This window comes from Crassostrea angulata, chromosome 2 (assembly GCF_025612915.1).
Source record: "Crassostrea angulata isolate pt1a10 chromosome 2, ASM2561291v2, whole genome shotgun sequence".
NCBI lineage: Eukaryota > Metazoa > Mollusca > Bivalvia > Ostreida > Ostreidae > Magallana > Magallana angulata.
Genome location: NC_069112.1, coordinates 8,934,607 through 8,955,173, shown reverse-complemented (window position 1 = coordinate 8,955,173; position 20,567 = coordinate 8,934,607). Strand labels below are relative to the sequence as shown.

The 20,567-nt window shown below is 31.9% G+C and overlaps 1 protein-coding gene across 1 annotated transcript; it reads right to left on the bottom strand.

Moving 5' to 3' along the window:
• Positions 1 to 87: 87 nt before the first annotated feature.
• LOC128171880 (transient receptor potential cation channel subfamily M member-like 2) lies at positions 88 to 19,053 on the bottom strand. Its single transcript, XM_052837654.1, has 21 exons — positions 18,884 to 19,053; positions 14,744 to 14,909; positions 14,383 to 14,549; positions 14,010 to 14,142; positions 13,438 to 13,585; positions 12,507 to 12,618; positions 11,039 to 11,153; positions 9,959 to 10,245; positions 9,709 to 9,816; positions 8,840 to 8,905; positions 8,268 to 8,445; positions 5,932 to 6,051; positions 5,675 to 5,774; positions 5,187 to 5,418; positions 4,967 to 5,029; positions 4,470 to 4,622; positions 3,973 to 4,239; positions 3,658 to 3,850; positions 3,274 to 3,433; positions 1,307 to 1,479; positions 88 to 396 (listed from the first exon to the last, which is right to left on the bottom strand). Exons 1-21 carry the CDS (start codon positions 18,890 to 18,892, stop codon positions 284 to 286), a joined length of 3,063 nt encoding a protein of 1,020 aa, XP_052693614.1. The 5' UTR covers positions 18,893 to 19,053; the 3' UTR covers positions 88 to 283.
• Between the last annotated feature and the right edge of the window lie 1,514 nt (positions 19,054 to 20,567).

Genomic DNA, 20,567 nt, shown 5'->3' with positions numbered 1-20,567 from the left:
TTAATCCACTTCAGCATCGACATACACATCTATAAGCTTATATATAAGTATTTTTGGAAAACATCTAGAGATTCTTGACACTATGAAAATACTATTTCATATGAAAGACAAACATCAGTAAAACAAAACAGAGATAAGCACTTTGAAATTAAAAATATATTTTAACACACTGGATACTGGTCTCTTTATTTTACTTTCAAACATAGCATAGCTTACATCAACTTGTTATTTTTGCTGTTCCTCAAAAATCATTACAGAAGCTTATTTAACATATGTTCATTCCTTATATTTTGTTGTTTATTTTTAGTGCTGTAATTCTTTGAAAATTTCTTTGATATGCTTCATTGTCTGCTTTGATTTTGTTTTCTTTTTTCACTGCATCCTTACAGCAAATCTCTGGAATTGAAACAAGCGTGTTACTAGTACATCTTTATGTTCAAATTTTCTTAATAATTGTGTTTTGGTATGTTATTATTTGTAATCGTACACAATATACTATTGTCCCCATCAGTGGCGGATGCAAAGGGCGACACACCCTAAATTGTCAAAATGAAGTTAAATTATACTCATTCTGGCAAAGAAAATGTACAACTTGCGAGTCTTTATTATCTACATTTTATAAACTCGTGAGAATTTTCTATTTTAGACCAATTTCAGCGATGCAGTATGGAGAAAACTCGTGGGTTAAATAAATGTTGAAACTTACGTAGAAAACCTATTTTAGTTACGCTCTCATTTGGTTCAAATATAAACAATCACTCACCTTTAAGTAATTTGTTATATTAGCTTGTGTTTTTAACGACTCTTCCATGTTTATTATGATACAAGTACAATTCGTTATCTTTTTTTAAAACTTCATTTACATCGTCCCATAGAACTGGATTTCTTTTCAAAAAACTGATAAATCTACGGGTCTTTAATCTACAAACCTTTTAACTTGTGAAATGTTTTATAACTTTTTAGTATAATACGAGAAGATATCACTAAATTAAAAAAAATAAATCATTTTTACCTTTCAAAATCTATAGAATACAGGAGCTCCAGACCCCCTTCCAAAAACGTCTGCCCCCCCCCCCCCCAACTTCAAATCGTGGATCCGCTCCTGCCCATTACAGGTATTACATCAATGTATATTTCTTTGTTTTCCATTTAAATTATGAATGACAGCTGAATGACTAAAATCGCATAAAGCTCTACGTCTTTTCGCCAACTTTTCGAAATGATAATAATTATGACCATCAAACCACTTTCTTCTTGCTTTGTAACATTATGCTGATAGCCTGGAAGTAACTATTTGGGACCTCACCTCTGCACTTTTGTAGGCAACAACCCTTTCTTTCCGGTAAACAGAAGCATCGGTAAGGCATGAAAAACAGGTTAAATGGAGACGGTATTCGCCATTTGTAGTCATTGATCACGGTGTATCTCTCAAAACGCCATAGCTTCTCCGAGTCATTCTGAACCCTCTCAAAAGTGTAGCTAAAAAGAAAGGTATCATAAGGATGAAGACAATTGTTTATAGTTCATACAATTTAAAATCCTCTTTTGGGCTTCAAATTTATATTTCGTTATTTAAGATATTGATAAAACATTTCGCCAAATCATCAAAATGAGGCATATTCTAACTACTAGTGGTATCAGGGGCAATTTAGTTAAAATTGAGGTGAATTCGTACTTTTTACAAGCATGGTCTCATTGGTACTTAGTTTCTTCACCATATTGACGCAAAATGTTCTAAATTGTAATGATCTTTTGCCCTTGTCAAACTGTTGTTGTTTTTTTTTAATTCAAATATCTTCTTTGAGTAGTCTACACGTAACCAGGGAGTTTTCTGACCATAAGCTACTTTATAAGGAGTATTCGATTATTTGACATTAGGTATTAAAAATATTGAGTTCAGTATTAAAAGTATTAATGAAAGAATTATGTTATTAAAACAAATATTTATTAAATATATATTTAGAAATATCAAAAGGAATGCAGATTGTGACGTCAAAGTAAATGCCGTCCTCATATCGCATAAGATTCTGACAACAGACTGTTAACATATCCATGAAAAATAAAACGGAACGCCTTAACATACCCGCGTAAAAAAGTTTGATTTGTAGCAGAATGACTTGAATTGTATAAACATGGTGTTTTTTTCCAAAGTAAAACAAATATATTTGGCGGAGAAATATGGTAAACTGCAAAACAGAAATAGCAATAACTAGACAGTTACGGAGGAAAACTGACACATGTATAGAACTGTTTTGGCTTAGGCAAAACAGGTTAAACACATAACTATGTTATTTTAAATAAATACTTGCAAACAAAATTTCTAAATTTCATATGTTTATCATATCACGTTGATATTACGTCAAAATATATTTTTACGCCTTTTTAACTTGTCTAAAGCATGTTGCATATAAATACTCTCTTACGATTTGTGATAGTATCATTTCATTCGACTCGATGTGTGCCTTTACTACCCCATCAAGGCTCAGGCATCGGAAACAAAAAGCTTGTTTTATAAAAGTTATATATCACCAATTTCGATTGAATGATCCTGTATGTATTTTATTCAATATTTCTTTATCATTGTTATATTAAGAACATTTTTTTTTTATATTGCAGATTTTGATTAGTGATTTTTTGCTGCCTAGTAACTTTTCAATTTCATTATATTGATAAATGACATTTTCATTGTTATCATACCAAATTATCAGTAGATCAATATTCTACAAATAAAGTTTATATGTTTCTTAAATAAATAAATAATAATTCAAAAACAATCCTGAGCGTTAAGATCAAATACTATATCCAATTATTTATTTGTGTCTGCCTCTTTTATCAAAGCATGGGTAATAGTTTCATGGTTCAATCTATGTTTTAGGGAGATTTGAATAACAACTATTGATATTTGAAATATTTTCTTTCTTCTATGGACAAACTGAAGAGCAAAAACTATATTTTCCATAAAATGTAATATTTATGACGCCATGATGACCGGTCGAGGGTAAGGTTTGACTGTTGTATCTTCTAACATATAAGCCATGTTATGTTTAAATAAAAATATAACTGTAGTGACTTTCAAAACTCCGAATTAAAAAAAAAAGTAAATAACATTGCTCAAAAAGTGTACAAAGATTTAAATTTTGTTGATACGTGATCACATTTTCCGGCGAGTCCTTTGCGCTTCACAGAATTCACAGAATTTGATTACTGGTGCAACCAAACTCTATTTATATTGACAATTTTTTATTACTTAATTGACAAACACATTACAATTACCTGAACATGGCGATAACAAGGTTGACCAACAGGAGATTGGAGAACAACAGATAGATCGCCGCTACAGCTTGTACAGTCCAGTCTTCTTGTGGACATCGATTGATGGACGTGTCAGACTCCCATACAGAGGTCACGTTTGTGCAATCTGATTGGTCACTTCCTATTGTTAATAAAAACTAATTGAATGAGTTTTATTAAACATGCATTCTGATAAAACTGATCAAGAAAAACGATGGAAAGCAGTAATAGTGTAGTAAAAGTTTAAGTGGATGATGTATATCATGTACACTTTTAAGTGAAAATAAAACTTCTGAAAAATAGTTTATTAAGTAAACAGTTTTGTATTTTATTATCGATTTTTTTTATTTTCTCCACAATCATTACCATCAAGTTGATCAAGATTCAACTCTGCGTAGAGCTGCCAGTATGGGTAGTATATGATGGTCCATATCCTCCAGTTGGTCCAATCACCGCTCCATATTGTCTGGTGGTCTGGCCAGAGGTTTGCATGGTAATAGATTCCAACTCCTAGTACCACAAAGACAGCAATGGATAGGAAACCGAGTAGATCCTTCAGCTAAGATGACATTAAGTTAATCAACTAAAGCTTTTTTTCTTGTTGTATTAAGTTAATGATATAATTAAGCTACGATTTGATGTTTTGTGTAAACAATATGGGAAGGAAACTTATATGCATACCATTTCCTTAATCATAAGCAGTGTAGGTCCAAGTTTTCTAAAGACAAGAAACACTTCCAGAAACCTCAAGTACATAACTAGAAGAGAAAGGCCAAACATTCGTCTGGAGACAATGTACGTATCTGTTATTTCAAGGTAATAGACAAGGACCGCTGCTATAAGTAAGAAATAGGACAGTAGATCCACCACATTCCAGAAGTCGTACAGGTATCTTTTCGCACGTGACCATTTACTTCTGTGAGAACGACCTCTCTCTTCCAGAAAACCCTATTATAAGTATGATACCAGTAAGATACGAAATATTATTTTCGACAAAAAAGGGTTTCTTTTTTTATGGAACCAATTTTGCAGGTGGGAACAGTTACATTATATTAAAAAAGATATGTATTGAACAACTTCAGTTTTATATCAACTATCATAAAGAAAATGATCTAGTTTAAATGATAAAGAAGAAGTTATTGAACTCTCAATAATATTGTAAATATTCATAATCTTACAAAACAGCTGATGAGTTTTTCAGAGAAATCCCCAGCGCCCCATGCATATACAATGTACTCAAACAACTTGCCAATATTCTTCTCGTAATATTTGGTGCTAATGCTTGTGAGTACAAATGAGCTATAAATCACGAGCATTATGAAAAACATCACCTAAAAAAATATAAACATACTGTTAATCAAATCTGTATGAATACGCTTTCACCAGAGGACTAAAAAGGCCCCAAAAATAACATGTGGGTTTTTCCTACTGTTTATGATTTCATTTCCCTTTAAATGCGGTTTATGTTAAAACCGAAATCCAGATATGAAAACTGTTCAAATTAAATCAATGTTTCACCAATTAAAACACTTGTTATAAAAAAACAAAACACAGAAATTTTATACATTCGTTTAAACAACATATGTCAATGCTATTTTGATATAGTTGTTACTAAATAGTGAATTGTCTTGATTTGTTTTGAATGCAATGTTTGCTCATTTCATTTTCTACTTACATAATTAAACATATACTTTGTTAATGGTGCCGAAAGGAACATGCGAGGCTTTCTGATTGCAGACTGAAAAATAAATGATCCAATCACTTTTTATTTCATATTTTTTTTAAAACACTTTTAATTTTATTTGATTACATTGGGTTCACTCATATTTATAGGCAGGTCTTGACTGGACTGCCATTTTTAACAATCACCGATGGTCCTCTCAAGACTTGTTTACCTTCAAGAAAGGTTTCAAGTCAGGGGCCAAATTGTTATACCACTGTCTGTTCATATTCTTCTGAGAACACGTATGAGCTACTACATCGTACATAAAATTTTCGTAAGCAAAGGTGAGAGGACAAGAGTGAATCCCCCAAATGTCTGCCTCTGTGTCCATCAAATCAATGGCTTGTTCTGCGTTTTCATCGTACATTCTATCCATAATACCAAGGCACCGTTGTTCAAACAATCTACGAAAAATAAACATGATCACTATGTATGAACTGAATTGTTTACCCAATTCGATTCATGCCTTTACCAGCAATGTTTGCTGAGCAGTTTAATTTAAAGATCGTATAAAACATTGTATAAATCATTTCATTTCAATCCTATCTTTAACAAATTCCCACTCCGTAAGATATGATACAATCATAGGTACTACTAACGCGTATTAGACCGCCAATAGCTTACATAATGGACTGATTCCGGTTTATACCAAGTACTTACTTTGAATGTTCCTCCAAGTCATTCGACAATACTTGTTCTTTGACATTGTTCGCTTTCTTTGATAGCTTTTTGAGAATAGCCGAACACACTAATCCAGTCACTTCAACAGATAAAATATTGATTTACATGATTTAGTGGTTCGAGCACATGTATCAATATGCCACAAAATACAACGTATGTGAGATAATTATCTACCAACTTATTCACTTATGCTGTATCTTATACTACTTATGAAATACATGAGGGCATAAACTTACATAGATGGTTTTTTCCTCTCAGCCAATAAATTTCAGCCAATTCCTTTCGATTTGCAAAAATGGCCCAAAGTAAAATGAGAGAAATATTATCGTCCTCTGTGGATGAGTCTTTTGCGAATTCTACAGGATAATTAATGTAAATGGAAAACGTCATTATAGGTTCATGTATTTTGGATTCAATAAAAATACAGCAAATATGTGTTTTCTTTTTCTATGAAGGATGAACCATTTACAAAAGTACAATCCAATGAGCTTGTCAAAGAAATATGCAATCATGGTGACCATGACGATTTGCACGCCTTTGTCTAAACTGAGTAATTTCAATAGTTGAACCAATCTTAATCTATAATGTACAATGAAAACCAAATCAATGTTCATTTTTAAGGAAATATGTAAAATATCATGAAAAAAATTACTTTCGGGGGGTGAAATTTTTCATTTAAAGGTTATATTAGAATATGTTTTTCAGTAATCATGCAAATAAACAAAGATCACATATATTCGGATCTATTTATTAAATCGTGGTTCAGGAGATATTTTTGCGACGTCAAGATAATGCATACAAAAAGAAAAGCTGTAATATGGATACATGTACGCCGGAGAACTCGTAACCATGTGACAAGATGTTTATATCTGTATTTTATCCTTGATGCAGAAACATATTTCTGGCGATATTTAACTAGCAAGAAGTTTCTTTTGATAAGTATCAATTTATGGAACATGGATGTTCATTAAGGCATATAAATACAGATGTTTATGCAAACTATGTGTGTTCAGGTCGTATAAGATAAGTAACAGTATTTATAAGTTATGTGCTGCCCTGCTCAGATAACTGAATATATTTTTCTGTAATTTTTAATTAAGAGAAAGAATAATAATACATCAAGGTGTTTTTTAATCTTTTTTTTTAAAATGCATTTTAGTTTCTTTGATTAGTAGTAATTTCCAGTAGTTTTTGTTTTCATATTTTGTTATCTTACACGAAATCAATGTTAATGTCCAAAGGATTTCTGACATCTATCCAATATTTTATATTTTTTTAAAATCTATTTTGAGTGAGATGTCTCACCGAGAAATCTCAAATATCTCAATGAGTTTTGTTTTCAAAGTTTGCCAACGCTTTAATGATTCGAGAGTGTCTTTTTGGTAGTAGATCCATTATGACGTCATAATTGATTTGAAGAATCGGTTTCCAATACTTTACGGCTTTAAAGGAAACATGTAGAAAATTAACATTTTCTTGACATTTCAAGTTTAATCATGGGAAAAGTAATCCATATACTCAATTTTATATTATTTTAAAGAGGAAGTCAAAAGCTTGTTTGTGTAATATCGTTTTTGGAGAGACTGTTTGCATTTTAGATAAATTCTATTAGTCAAATATGGACAAAACTTATCCCTTTCATATTTCATTGAAAATGACAATTTCGAACATTATTTTTCATTGTGTTTACCAAAACGTTTAGCCCCGGTACACTTTATCAAACAAAGCTTTTGTTATGAAGCATCATGGAAAGAATTTATATCTTTAATTTTATAAACCTGTATGCACCTTTCATTTACTAGATCTTGACCTTAAGAAACTTTTATAGAACAAAGACATGTGTCTTAAGATGTCTTTTACGCCGTCATTTAGTCAATCGTCACTTATGGATCTCACGGAAGGCGTTTAAAAAATCAAGTATTTAATTCATGATTTAAGTGATTTTTTCTCGTTTGTCTGATAAACAAATAAGATAATAGATGTACACAATGATAGCGTTCATTTTATATTTAGTACTTAAGTTTATCTGTTTTCGGTCCTGAGACAAAAATCTTTGCCTCAGAAAGATCTCCGAAATGGTAAACAATAGAACAACTAAATTTGTGGAACGGTAGACCTATGCATGTAGATGTGTTTAACTATTTTGTTTTATTTGTCCTAACTTCCGTCACAAGAAATACTCCACAATATATTTTATCTTTTTCGTTTTACATGACGAACGTTTCAGTATAAACCTTCCATATGTTATAGCTTAAGATAATTAAAAAATACGTATGAAATGACTGTATTTTCGTGCAATATAATAGAAAAATAAATGTTATCGTGGGTACCGGTTCGCCTAAACAGTCCGTACACGTGTACAATGACTCTAAGAGAACCACTGCAATGTCACTATGGTACGAGTGTTCCATGGTACCAGTTCTACAAGGTAAAATCACCTAATACAAAGCTGAGGACAAATGGGCATGGGATTGATGTTTTTTTGTGACACAATGTTTGATATATTTTAACAACTACACAAAAGATTGGAGAGTTAAAAAGGTTATTCCAAAGGGTATTCTCGCCGTTTCACCTTCGTATCGTAAGATTTCTCGACATAGTGCTTCAGCTGATTTTGCCACAGGCAGGTGAAGTTCTTCTATCTTTTCTTCTATATATTTCTGCTGTTCTCCCACTTTCTTACTGTTCATTTTCATGACTTTAGACCTATACTTGTGACACATTCTTTTTGCGTGTTTCTCTTCGATTTGCTGAAAAAGTGCACTCTATGAAAATATTACTCTACATATATTGTCCTTTAAGAAAGAAAACAAATCCGTCCCTTAAATTATACATGTACATCTTATCATCAATCAGCGGTTTACTGTGGAATCATTAGATTTCGTGGTGGCTCAATTTTCGTAGATTTCGTGGGTACCTCTCATCCACGAATTAATATCCTCCACGAATAATTGTTAGGGTAATAAAGTCATATTTCGTTTTGTAGGTAAAAGAAAATACACGAAATTACGTCCCCACGAACCTATAAAATTTCAGCAATCCACGAAAATTGGCCCCCACGAAAATTAATGATTCCACAATAGATAGCTCTCTAAGATAGTCGGAATTGATGTATGTTTTAAAACACAAATAAAGAACTCAAACCTTCAATATCCACTGCATATGCAGACAATCTTCTGATTTAAATTTACAGTCTTTGCATGACACTGTCTGAAAAAGATTTCTTTATTGAGGAATTTATATGAGGAATTTATGTAGCTTTTCTTAAATTTGCGTCATATTTTTTAAGATACAAAAGTGTCTGAAACTCAAGAAAACCAGATAAGATTTTCGCATTTAATACTTTGCAAAGTAAACAGAGTCGTGAAAACGCTTATTATAGCATTGAATGATTTATTTTTGACGTCGTCGTGTCAATAACTGCCGTCAGGTGAGCAGACAAATTGAATAACGCGCGTTAGCGCGTTATGATAATTTGTCTGCCCACCTGACGGCAGTTATTGACACGACGACGTCAAAAATAAATCATTTAATGCTTATATTTACATTCCCTTACTGAAGTAATCAATTGTTTACTTAAATAAATCGATATAAAGTGCAGATCACGGAGGGAGTGCATAAGTAACAGCAAGAACAGCTGTTTTGTTAAACCGGTTTAAACTGGTTTTCACATAGACTGTTGAGATGAGATCGACGAGCATGAAAATATAATCCATGATAAATAACTCTTGAAATGTTGCTTTTAACAATAAAGTTCACTTTTTGTTTAATAATTATAAAACATGGTGTTTTGACAACGTTCATGATATACATTTTTAACCGATAACATAGAAATCACGGTTTAAGAACTATTTATGTATATTACTTGTAAATTCATACGCAGTGAATAGGTGTTGCAGTTAGAGGCATTTAAACATCACGGAATTTAATGGAAAAACACAGTAGAATGTAAATATATTAAATTATGGCAAACATAGCAGATATACAACAGGCTTTTCTTAAGCTTATCTTACCTGCTCATACAACTCTGGTAAATTTTTTGGATCAAATTTTACCCTCTGGTCCAGTAAAACTCTAACGTAATCACATCGGTTTGCTTTCAATGCTTCCAAAAGAAGCACCTGATAAAAACAGGCAATTCATAATAAATTTATCACATTCGGCTGTGACACTTATGTAATAAAACAAGCTTAAACACATGTTTAAGAATGTATTTATATATATTCAGTATAATATACTGAAGAACAGTTTTACTGATCTTACAGGTCCACATTCCTCCAAAAGATCTGATTCTTGCAGAAGCTGATATCCGAAATAGAAATACAATGGAAGCGACGTGGGAGTGGAGATTTTCGGATTCAACACGTAAGGTCTGGATTCCAATTTGAATCCTCCTAAAATCTGATATATAATCTTTTTTTCGGGGTTGACAGAGTTTCTTCGCAGAAGTTTCCAGGCTAGCGAAGACCCTTTTATCGTGGTTCCGTTCGTTTGAGAGTCAGGAATTGCCGTTTTAGGGCGCAGGTTATGTGAATTTGCGAACTCCAAACCTAATAAAAAAGTAAAGATTAATAAAACTGTCTTTCTCCAAAATGAGTACCTGATTAAGGCTCATTATAAAAAAAAAACACCAAGCTGCCCTCCCTTTTAAGTGTAAAACTGTGGTTCAGTAGTTAACTATCTGTTTAATTGCCCAAAGTAATCGCACTCTAAACGTATATAAATGATAAACAGGAGGGTCAAGACCGATGAGATCTTGTAAATTATTATTATGAATTATGAAATAATTAAACCATGAAATTTAGAGTAGTTCAACAGTTTTTTGTACAGAATGAATTAAAAACGACTAAATTTGGCAACAATTTTTAAAGGATGATTTTCCCCCTTAGAGTTACACCTTGCGTTAGTATTAACATTATTTCGTTTGATTTCGTTAAAAATTCATTCAAACACACAATGGTTCTTTTTAGAAAAGGAGACAAAAACAAATGGATTTCAATACAAGGAAACAATCTGTTTCATTTGTCTTAATTAAAATTCTTGGGTTTTTTTAGGTCTGATAGAGTAAAATGTCCTTTTGTTTACTAACGCCTTGTGTTATTAATTGTTGACAATATAAAAGTACATGGATAAAATTTAATATTATTTATCTTATGATAGATATGATCTATACTTAAAACATATAAATGCTAGTTCAACAGAATTGACAAATTGTGTTTGAATCTACAGGAAGTAACACGTTTCACTTAATCGGACCCTTTTGTTATAGTTGAAAGATTGTCTTCAATTTTTTAACATTGTTTGCAAATAAAAGCTATGGAAATATAATTTCAAAAACCTTACCATTAGCGTTGTTTCTTTGGAGAATATTCTCCATCGACCAACAACTGACCACAGCCTCCCCCACAATATTTGACAACATTAGTGGGTCATCTTGGTCAAGGTCAAATACTCCGACCTAGAAAAAATATTTCAAGTTACTTGTGAAAATCGACTCTGTCATCATAAATTCACATTTCAGTTTAGCTTTAACCATTTAACACGGCCCTGCTGGCTATAATATATTTATATATACGAGTTAGAGAGACATGCGGGTTCAAGTTTTCGGATATACACAAGATTTTATCTTAACCTCTCTGTCGATTACATGCCATATTAAAATATATTTAATTACATGTAGGTTATAGCACAACTACTGATGCTGCCATATCATAGTTTTATACCTAGTCCAATTACATATAATAGCATTTGTTTCTCTTCGCCGGGGTGTTAAGGAAGCATATGGGCAATTTAGCGTCTTATTTTGACTGTTATATTTAAAATCGTGAAATTAAAGAATTATTTTAAATAAAATCAAAAAATGAGTTTTATCCTTTAAAATAGATTTCAGTGCAAATAAAATCGGGTAGTACATTACTGCTACATTGTATAGCATTATCACGTGACAACATTAACTAGCTTGCGTCTATTCCTTCACATAAAATGAGATAGAACAACACTACCGGTACCCCGCGGTTTCCAAAATAAAATAAACATACTAAGTAAAGGCAAAACATCTCAGTTTAATCAAAACCGCTGCTAGAATTCTATTATCTTCTAAATTAACTAGCTATTCATCAGGCTCCCGTAAAACCTTCACAACTTTTATAAAGTTTGCACGGAAAACGTTATGTTGCATCAAAACTACACACAGCATGCGATTCTAGCAGCATTTTTCAATTTTAGAATTGATCAAACTAACGATACGTATAAATTTTCAAGTTCAATATACACGGGGTAGTGTTGTTCTAGTTGAATTTTTATATCGTAAGCAACGACAGAGGAAAGCCTGGCCGAGAAATAATAGCAAATTTACATACCTTTTAGCGAATGATTGATAAAACTAACATCTCTCCCAGTATTCTTATGTTCAGTTCTCAATAAATCACACCATAGTACTTTTTTGGAGTTCTTATATTAGTTATATTTTTAATATGTTTACAATGCATTCCGATCAAATTCACAAAACGTTTAGTCATGACGTCACCAATGTGTAAATCTACGTAATACAAACTAATTTCTGAAAAGAAAATTGTTTTCAGTATTTTTTTATTTGTTTATGGTCTACGTTTCGTTGCTTACATATTTGAATATGTACATGATAACTAAGATTTGTGATATCACGGAATTACATGTAACTCAAATTCCATATGCTTCCTTAATACCCCCGCGTTTTAACTGAACGCATTTATAAAAATTGATTTTTTTATTGCGATAAATTAGAGATTCGAACTTTGATTCAGTTTTCCTTTTCAAGTGAGGAATCACATACCAAATCTCTGTTTTCATCGATAGTGTCTAGATGTGCTTTTAGTTCACTATATTTCTTATCATCAAATCGGATGCCAAATAAGACGCTGGCCTTTTTTTTCAGTTGTCGTTCGCTAAAAACAACACAAAATACGTCAATGAATCATTTGCAATTCAATGCGTCTGTAATTATGATTTGTGGTTTTTAACATGTATTCTAAAAATGCAGAAACAATATTAAGGGATATGCATTCCTACAATAGTGATTTTCATTAAAGCGCTAAGCATAGCTCAGCGCTTTATTGTCGTTAGACTTCTATTTCCGGTGCAAGGAATAACTGCCCTCTATGAGCAGAAATATACATCATTTAAACTGGTAAGAGCTATAGGGAACCAGTTATCTGGGTGACGGAAATGGCCGAGTAGATACGATTGGTTTGCGGGGCTTACGTACATCAGCACGGGATGCTACGCAGTGGTGAAAAAATATAGTGCGTATTCAGAAGCTAAAATATAGAAAAATAAAATCAATTCTTTGCAAGAAAATGTCAAAAACTGTGATAAATTACTGTTCAAAAGGTATAATTTGTGATTTTAACATATCTTTTTTCAGGCAAGTATCCATATACAAGTCGTGTTCAGCTTTAATATACATCAGCTTAAGAAAGTAACATATATTTAAAGAAATCTGGCCTTCGATACTTTAAATTGATATTCATTAAACATAAACCAAAATTTCAATAAGGCTCATTTCCGCCTACGCTTGCACACAGTAAATTTTCTTCGAACCAAGCTAGGTTAACGCTTTTCAGTACTTTCAGTACTTTGATTTTTGAGTTGTCGTTCGCTACAAGCAAGGATGATAGGTTAATATGTCGTTTGCAGTTTAATACATATCTGTATTTATAATGTGTTTTTCTTGTTAGAGAATTGAAAAACAATATATACAATACTTTTCTAGAAAGTCAAAAACCAGGTCTGCTGCTTTTCCCGACCCCTTCATTATGATTACAGGAAGTTTATTTTTGAGCGCTTCTGAGATGTGGACGATAGTGTCAATGTCTCCTTCACATACAATTACTGCTATCGGTACAGGCATTTCTAAAATAGTAGTAAAATATGTCAGCATTGGACTGTCATAGAATATCCATATAAATAAATCAACATATGTATTGCATAAGGAACTATTTCAAATAAGGTATAACCATCAGAAACACATTATTACAAAATGGTTATAAATGATTCAATAGAATACGGATTAAATATATTATAGCATGAGAATCTATTTACATATACTTTTATCTTTTTTTTAGGGGGGGGGGGGGCATAACATTCTGTTTTATACATCAGTATGCCACAGCATTGCATACGACATATGTTCAACCCGGATTTTCTATCTCTAATTACACGATGTAATTTAAATAAAGATATTGATTAAATGACATTTAAACAGAGTGTCGGACACATGCATGAGATCCCCGATGTCCAGCTTAAATTCTACATCTACACAGAGAAATAATTTTACTGATGTCCATTTTCTGGCTGAAGAATGATACGTCTTGCTCGGAGACATATTTTTCAAACTCCAAAAGAAAACTGTCATCATCTTCACCATTGGTCTCGAAGTGAGGATCGGTTAAATATTCTGTTCGGAAGGCCTGTCATAAAAGATAGTCTTACTGATTTCATTTTTTGTTTATTGTTACATTAATATCGATAAAAAGGTTTAAATTTAAAGTTGACACAATAATTTGATTTGCAAATGTAAAATGATGTGTAAATTAAATAGTCTTATAAAAAGGCAAAGAAATTAATGATTCCCGAGGGGAGGCTTACTTGAAAAACTGTTGAAAAGGTTCTTAAAATATTGAAGAAAATTTACACCAATGCATCCATACCCCTTTTCTAGCTATGCTGATGAGTTTGATATGCCTGTTTGTATCATTGACACCAATTCCGTCTCCTGTGTTTTTATTCCCGAATTCCATGTCTCCATAACTCTGGTAGGCCTCCCTGACGCATCTTGAAACTCCTTTCTCATTGCCGCGGTACAAAATCCAGGTTTCTGGTTATAACATTATAAAATTTAAACCAGAACGATCAGTGATAATCAAATAATATTGCAAAGATCGAATACTAATAACAGTTTGTGTATTTGATCGTTTGTTTGTTTGACTTTCTTTAAATTGTGTTATACGTTTTTTGAACATGCATATTAGTTGTAAGAAAATGCAAACTCATAAATAAACAATTGCTTACCTCCGCCACTCTTTGCTGCCTCTATCAGCGCCGTCTGGAACACCGTTTTTGGCCAAGGTTTTGGGACAAAACTGTCTGAGTCACCAATCACAGAAAACACCATGGTAGGTGTAGAGTTGACTCCATTTTGGATTTTGTTCCATACCTCTTTCACTTTACTTGCATCCTAAATTGAATTTGTAAATAAAAATGATAATTTTATCTTAAAGTATACTATTCTCTTTAGATATTATCGCTTTTTACAAACTGTAAACAAAAAGACATATATTGTGAATTGAAAAGGCGTGAAAAAGTGGAAACGATGATAAAACACTAGAAAAACTGTGCTAAAAGGCATTTGCTCTTTAACAGTTTATTTTTATAATCTATTTTGTTTTGCCTCAATTTACGTTGTCAGTATATGATGTCGTAAGAAGTGTCAAAATATAACAATATAAATAACGTTAATATCTAAACAGAACAAATGATGTTTGTGGGACACCTATTCCCCTTCCTTGGGAAATATCTGCTAAGCAAAAACCGGGAACTTCCAAAAATTGGAATTATTGAAGTTCAAGGGTCAAAACTCTGTCACAAATTGATTGATCGTACGAAAATTTTTCTCAATCCAAGGGGCATAAATCTGTTTTAAAAAATTCTCGTTCGTACTATAAATCGCACTTGACCTAGATATTCTTTTGATCAACGTGTATACTGAATTTCATTACAGTATGTACAACCTCTGCAAAGAAAATGATTGAAAACTCCTAATGGACCGAATGACTGACAGACAACTGCAAAGCAATATGCCCTCCCTTCTTCGAGAAGGGTATAAACAAGCTGTGGTTTGAATAAGTTACGGATTGCAATCTTCAACCGTTTTTTTTAATTCAAAATGATGGTACCCAGTTTCGAAATAAATCAAAAAACTAAAATTAAAGAGTATACTAGTATTCAATCGAAAAATTCATTACATATTTTGGTTTCTTTTTAGACAATTATATCATATCAAGTAAAATTCAAACTTTTTAGGCCCTGCGAATGAGATCGAAAATGGTGTTAATTATACATGAGATAACTGTAAAAAAGAAAAGGACAGAGATTCCTCTGTATAATCATTTTGATATTTTTACTTTATTAATGATACCATATCACGATTGAGTCCCGTTACAATATTTATTACTCTACCGTCTTTCAAAGTTATTACTGAATTCTTTACCTTAAAAATGTATCATATTAAGTCATAACGTATAGCAATCTTTTCAAAATATAATCGTCGTTGTCATTTTTTATCCCCTATATAGATTTTCTCATTTGTTGTAAATAAAGCCCACGATATAAAGGAACTTGGAAAGGAGTTGAGCTCAATTTATTTCTTCAAAATTTCCTTCCAATGGTGAATATGAATGTTGTTATTGCTTTGTCAAATTTTGAACGTCAAATATCGAGCTACATGCAAATTACATAGAAGAGAATTCTTTGTTTTGTAAAGTTTTCATCTAATGTTGATTTTTGTTGTTGTTAAAATCATCTATGAACACATTGAATCAGTTAATTATGTTTGCCACAAGTTCTTTTGCCAAAGAAATGGTATTTTAATTCCTTTTTATTATTTGTTAACAAATATAAAACTCGAACTTATTTCTTTATTTAAAACATACAACGACTTCTTACCTCTCTATATCGCTTGTAACTCGACTTCTAACATTCAGACTTCATCATTAAAAACAGGTAAACAATTGTTATAAATATTTAAAAAAAAAATCATCAAGGTCCCTTTAATATTTAACTCGTACTCTGGAAACGACGATCTATATCCCATAGCAATCACACAACCAAAACGAAAAAACTGTATGAATGGTATTCAGAAAGGTCTCCGTCGGCAAACTTAGTTACAAAGTTGGTGTGTTTAAATAACTGCTCTGAAATATTTCATGCAAATCAATGTGAATGAATTGTTTAAAGAAATAAATGTTTCCTGTCTTTCATTACTGTGTTTTTCCAAAAAATAATTAAAAAACCCTACAAATATTAAATAATTCATTGAGATATTTACAGCCGGCTTCTACAATCGTGCGATAAAGAAAATGTAAGTTCTGTTACTGTGTGCAAGGTTATTTTCGCTCTTCCTAATTTTCGCCTCTCTGCACTTTCAAACAGTTATGCCCAATCTTTTAGGCCCACTCACAGCTGTGTTTGAAGAGAGATAATATAAAACATTGGAATTGACCCAGTTTTAAATTTGCCCGCTGACAAAGAAAATAAAACAAGGCGAATATTTCCCTGTATACCGTATCAATTTAAAAGATATACTTAAAATATTATAAATCTCAAGACATCGCTTCGGTATAAAAAAAAATATATTGTGAAATATTTTGCGGGGTTGTCATACAAACACAACGGTTTACATATAGGTATATACATATAGTATGTAAATAATAGAACAAAATATCGTTCATAATTAAAAACACATAATTATTAAAATGACAGAAAACTGCATAATCACCTAAAAATTGATCCAGGTGGAATATATTGTCTCAAGTAACAAGTTGAACGCATCTCAATAACATTTGCACCTTTAACACCCCCCCCTCCCCGCCTCTACCCGATATTTAATGCCCGTTTAGAGAAGGCATTTAAATATGCAACCTTACATTTTACAGAAGGCCTTTAAATATACAATCTTAAATTTTACAGATCATACTAGCATAATTTGTTTCGCACAGTAAAATGATCTTTTAAAAGCATTAATTCAATTCATTAACTTCGTTAATAAGTGCTGATTATTAAACCACTTTAACTGCATCTTAGACCAGATCTTGCAATCAAAAGTCCCAAAGGTTTTTTTTTTCTTAATTTTTTTATTTGTTAATATACACTGGCAGCTTCACTAACACTCAAGGTCAATAAGTTTTAGGAGTTTTGAGCACTTCATAAGATCATTTTGCAAATAAAGTGCAAAAAAAAGATAAAAAGTCTTTTTTTTTTAATTTGAATGAACCGATGCCATCAAATACAATACTTATTTCAATTAAAAAAAAATATCAAGAAAAATTTTCCAATTGAATCAATTAGTTTATATTTCGACTTTTTTTACTCTAAAAAATTGCTGTTTTTTGACATTAAAGATGCAATGAAATTATTTAAGAGGAAAATCAACACAAATTAATACTGACTGCCAAAAATGTTAATAGATTCACCATCGATACACTGACGGTGCATATTCAAAAGCGTGTTTAAACTATGTCTGACTTTAACTTTAACAGCTGTATCAATTTTGGAGATCCGGACCAATGATCATAAAATACTCATATTCAAATCATTAACCAGGTATTATTTTATGGGAGATGGTCTTTTAAATGTGTAGAGGTAGCAACACTATAGAAATAGAAAATATTGAATACTACTTAATATGGGGACTATTTTTTATATGTTCGAATGCTGTAATAAAAACGTTATACTCTGTACGAATTCTGATTTTAATTTAAGACAGCTTAATTAACTTAGGATCAAGACTTTAAAATCCGTATACAAGCTGTGTACAATCTACAGGGAATAAGATGTCTGATGAGATTAAATAAATGCATTATATACGGGTATATGATTTTAACGCCGACGAGCTGTGTTTTCTGTAAATTCAAACAAAAGCAAACAATTGACCTTCACTACAATGTCCAAGACTAAGCTAACTTTAGACACTTAAGGTATTAATGTCCACCCTACCCTATCATTAAATGGGATAATAATTTCTGGTTTTAGGGTTTTTTTTGCTGAGATATTAGTAATTCCCGGATAATTTGAATACCCTGTCTACCAAATCAAGATTCTAAATGACATTCATATTGTTCGTTTTTATCACCGCACTTTTGTTGTTCGTAAAACCAAGAGATAAACAACGTTCCATTTGTAGACATTTTGTAAAAACTCTTTCTTGATCCGAGTAATCAAAACTCAATGTGACATGTGGTGATAACGAACAGAGTTCATAATCAAAAGTGCAAAGGAAAAATAAAAAACAAGAGCACAGCAAACACGGACCTCTAAAAAGTTAAAGGTAGGACAAGTTGCCGAAGGGGAGCGAGCATCCAAATATTTCGTTACTAATGATTGTTTAAGTATTCAATGTATGGAATAAAATGATAAAACAAATACCAAAATTACCCTGTTCATTCTGCCTCTTGTTGTTGATTAAGATTCAGGACTCAACCTTACTTCTCCCAAGCACTAGACATAGCTATCTCGTAGTACATTGTACATATCTGCTCACTGAAGAATTCCTCTCATGGTTTGTCATTAAACACAATCATGAACATGTATATGCCTGTGTGCACACGCTGTAGCTACTGAATTACAGACCTTGGTTTACAGAAACTGATCGACAAAGTAGAAGATTTAAATGTCTTCTGTTCACTGTTTCGACTCTGTTTTTTTTTTTAAATGCACCCAAATTCAACTCATTTTCAGAAAACGACCTCCTTTGAGTCAATCGTTTGTCATTTAAAGCTGTCATGAATTCATTTTGATCTTCAACTGCTACTTAAGTATATCAACCGGTTGAGAAAGTAATGGTCAGTGTTAAATGTGTTCTCGATCAATTATGTCCCTTTTTACTTCTTTTAATATTTGGCCATGTGGTTAAGTGAACATGAATACCGTTGTATACTGTTCATGTTTCATGTCCGATTGATAAACATATTGACTGTTTGCAAGACATCTGATAACTGAGACAAATCAGACAATATACAGGTACTGTAGTTTTTAAAAAAAAAAGCGCTGCAAGGCAGTGCATCCCCTTGCAAAATATAGTGTGGGTGCATTACTTAGGATATATAATTATGGAAGATACCAAACAATTATCTTCTTAAAACCTCTTTGAATTAAAACAATCGTTATTCCTATCCCCATGTACGGGGTGGGGGTACATTTACTTGAATTTAATAAGGCTAAATAAAAAAAAAACACTGTTTAAACTTTAGTAATATAGCTTTATCTTCATTATTCATTGACATGCATTACGCATTTATGTAATAAATAAGAACGTAGCTGACGATCTAGCAATTTGTAGTTTGCCCTTTGAAAAAATTCAAATTAACATTTCGTAATTTCAACCCCATTTTTTTTTAATTGAGTAACGTATCAACAACAATTAACATGAAATGAATTCCCGATGAATTATAAAACTGTCCTTCTCTCGGCATAATAAGCCAAAAATTCGTCTCAGAAAGCTGATCGTTTTGATTAAAATGTGATGAACATGCTCATGCTCGCTTCAGGTTTACACTTTGGACTTTCTTATAACTCCCAATTACTAAAAAACGGTAACAAAGCTTAAATCCAACAACATATCATTAGTGTACTTTCCGATATATTTTATTTTATCAAATAAAATATACAACTTGAAGTTCCAACAAATTTGAGGCAACGACAATAGATCACGAAAGTGTATTATATCAAGATAACAAGTTTAGGAAGTCAAAATCGAATATAAATCGATCAATAACACGACAATTTTAATCCTTTTAACAACTTAATCCGTTCACCAATACACAAATTTCATCATATTAAAATGAATAGTGTATGCATTATCATGTCACCCAATTGTTACAGTCATAAGATGAGGATGACAAACGTTGTGTATCAAGCAAATCTTAATATTAAATTTAATATCGATGTTTTAGTACACCAGTTAAACAATGTGCGATACGATTCTTTCTTGAGACAATGGTGAATCAATTGTTTCAAGGAAACAAAAGAAGAACAATGGATATTGTATTGAGGGACAACGGGGTAATTGACTTACATTTGTGAATGATACCCGACTGAGAAACTGAGACCCCTAAAATCA

Bases quoted from the DNA above. Each gene is read 5' to 3' on its own strand.
- LOC128171880 (XM_052837654.1), bottom strand. The intron at 5,419-5,674 runs GTAAGTACTTGG...TATTTTTCGTAG, and splicing joins GACTTGGAGGAACATTCAAA to ATTGTTTGAACAACGGTGCC. The intron at 3,851-3,972 runs GTATGCATATAA...ATGTCATCTTAG, and splicing joins TGCTTATGATTAAGGAAATG to CTGAAGGATCTACTCGGTTT.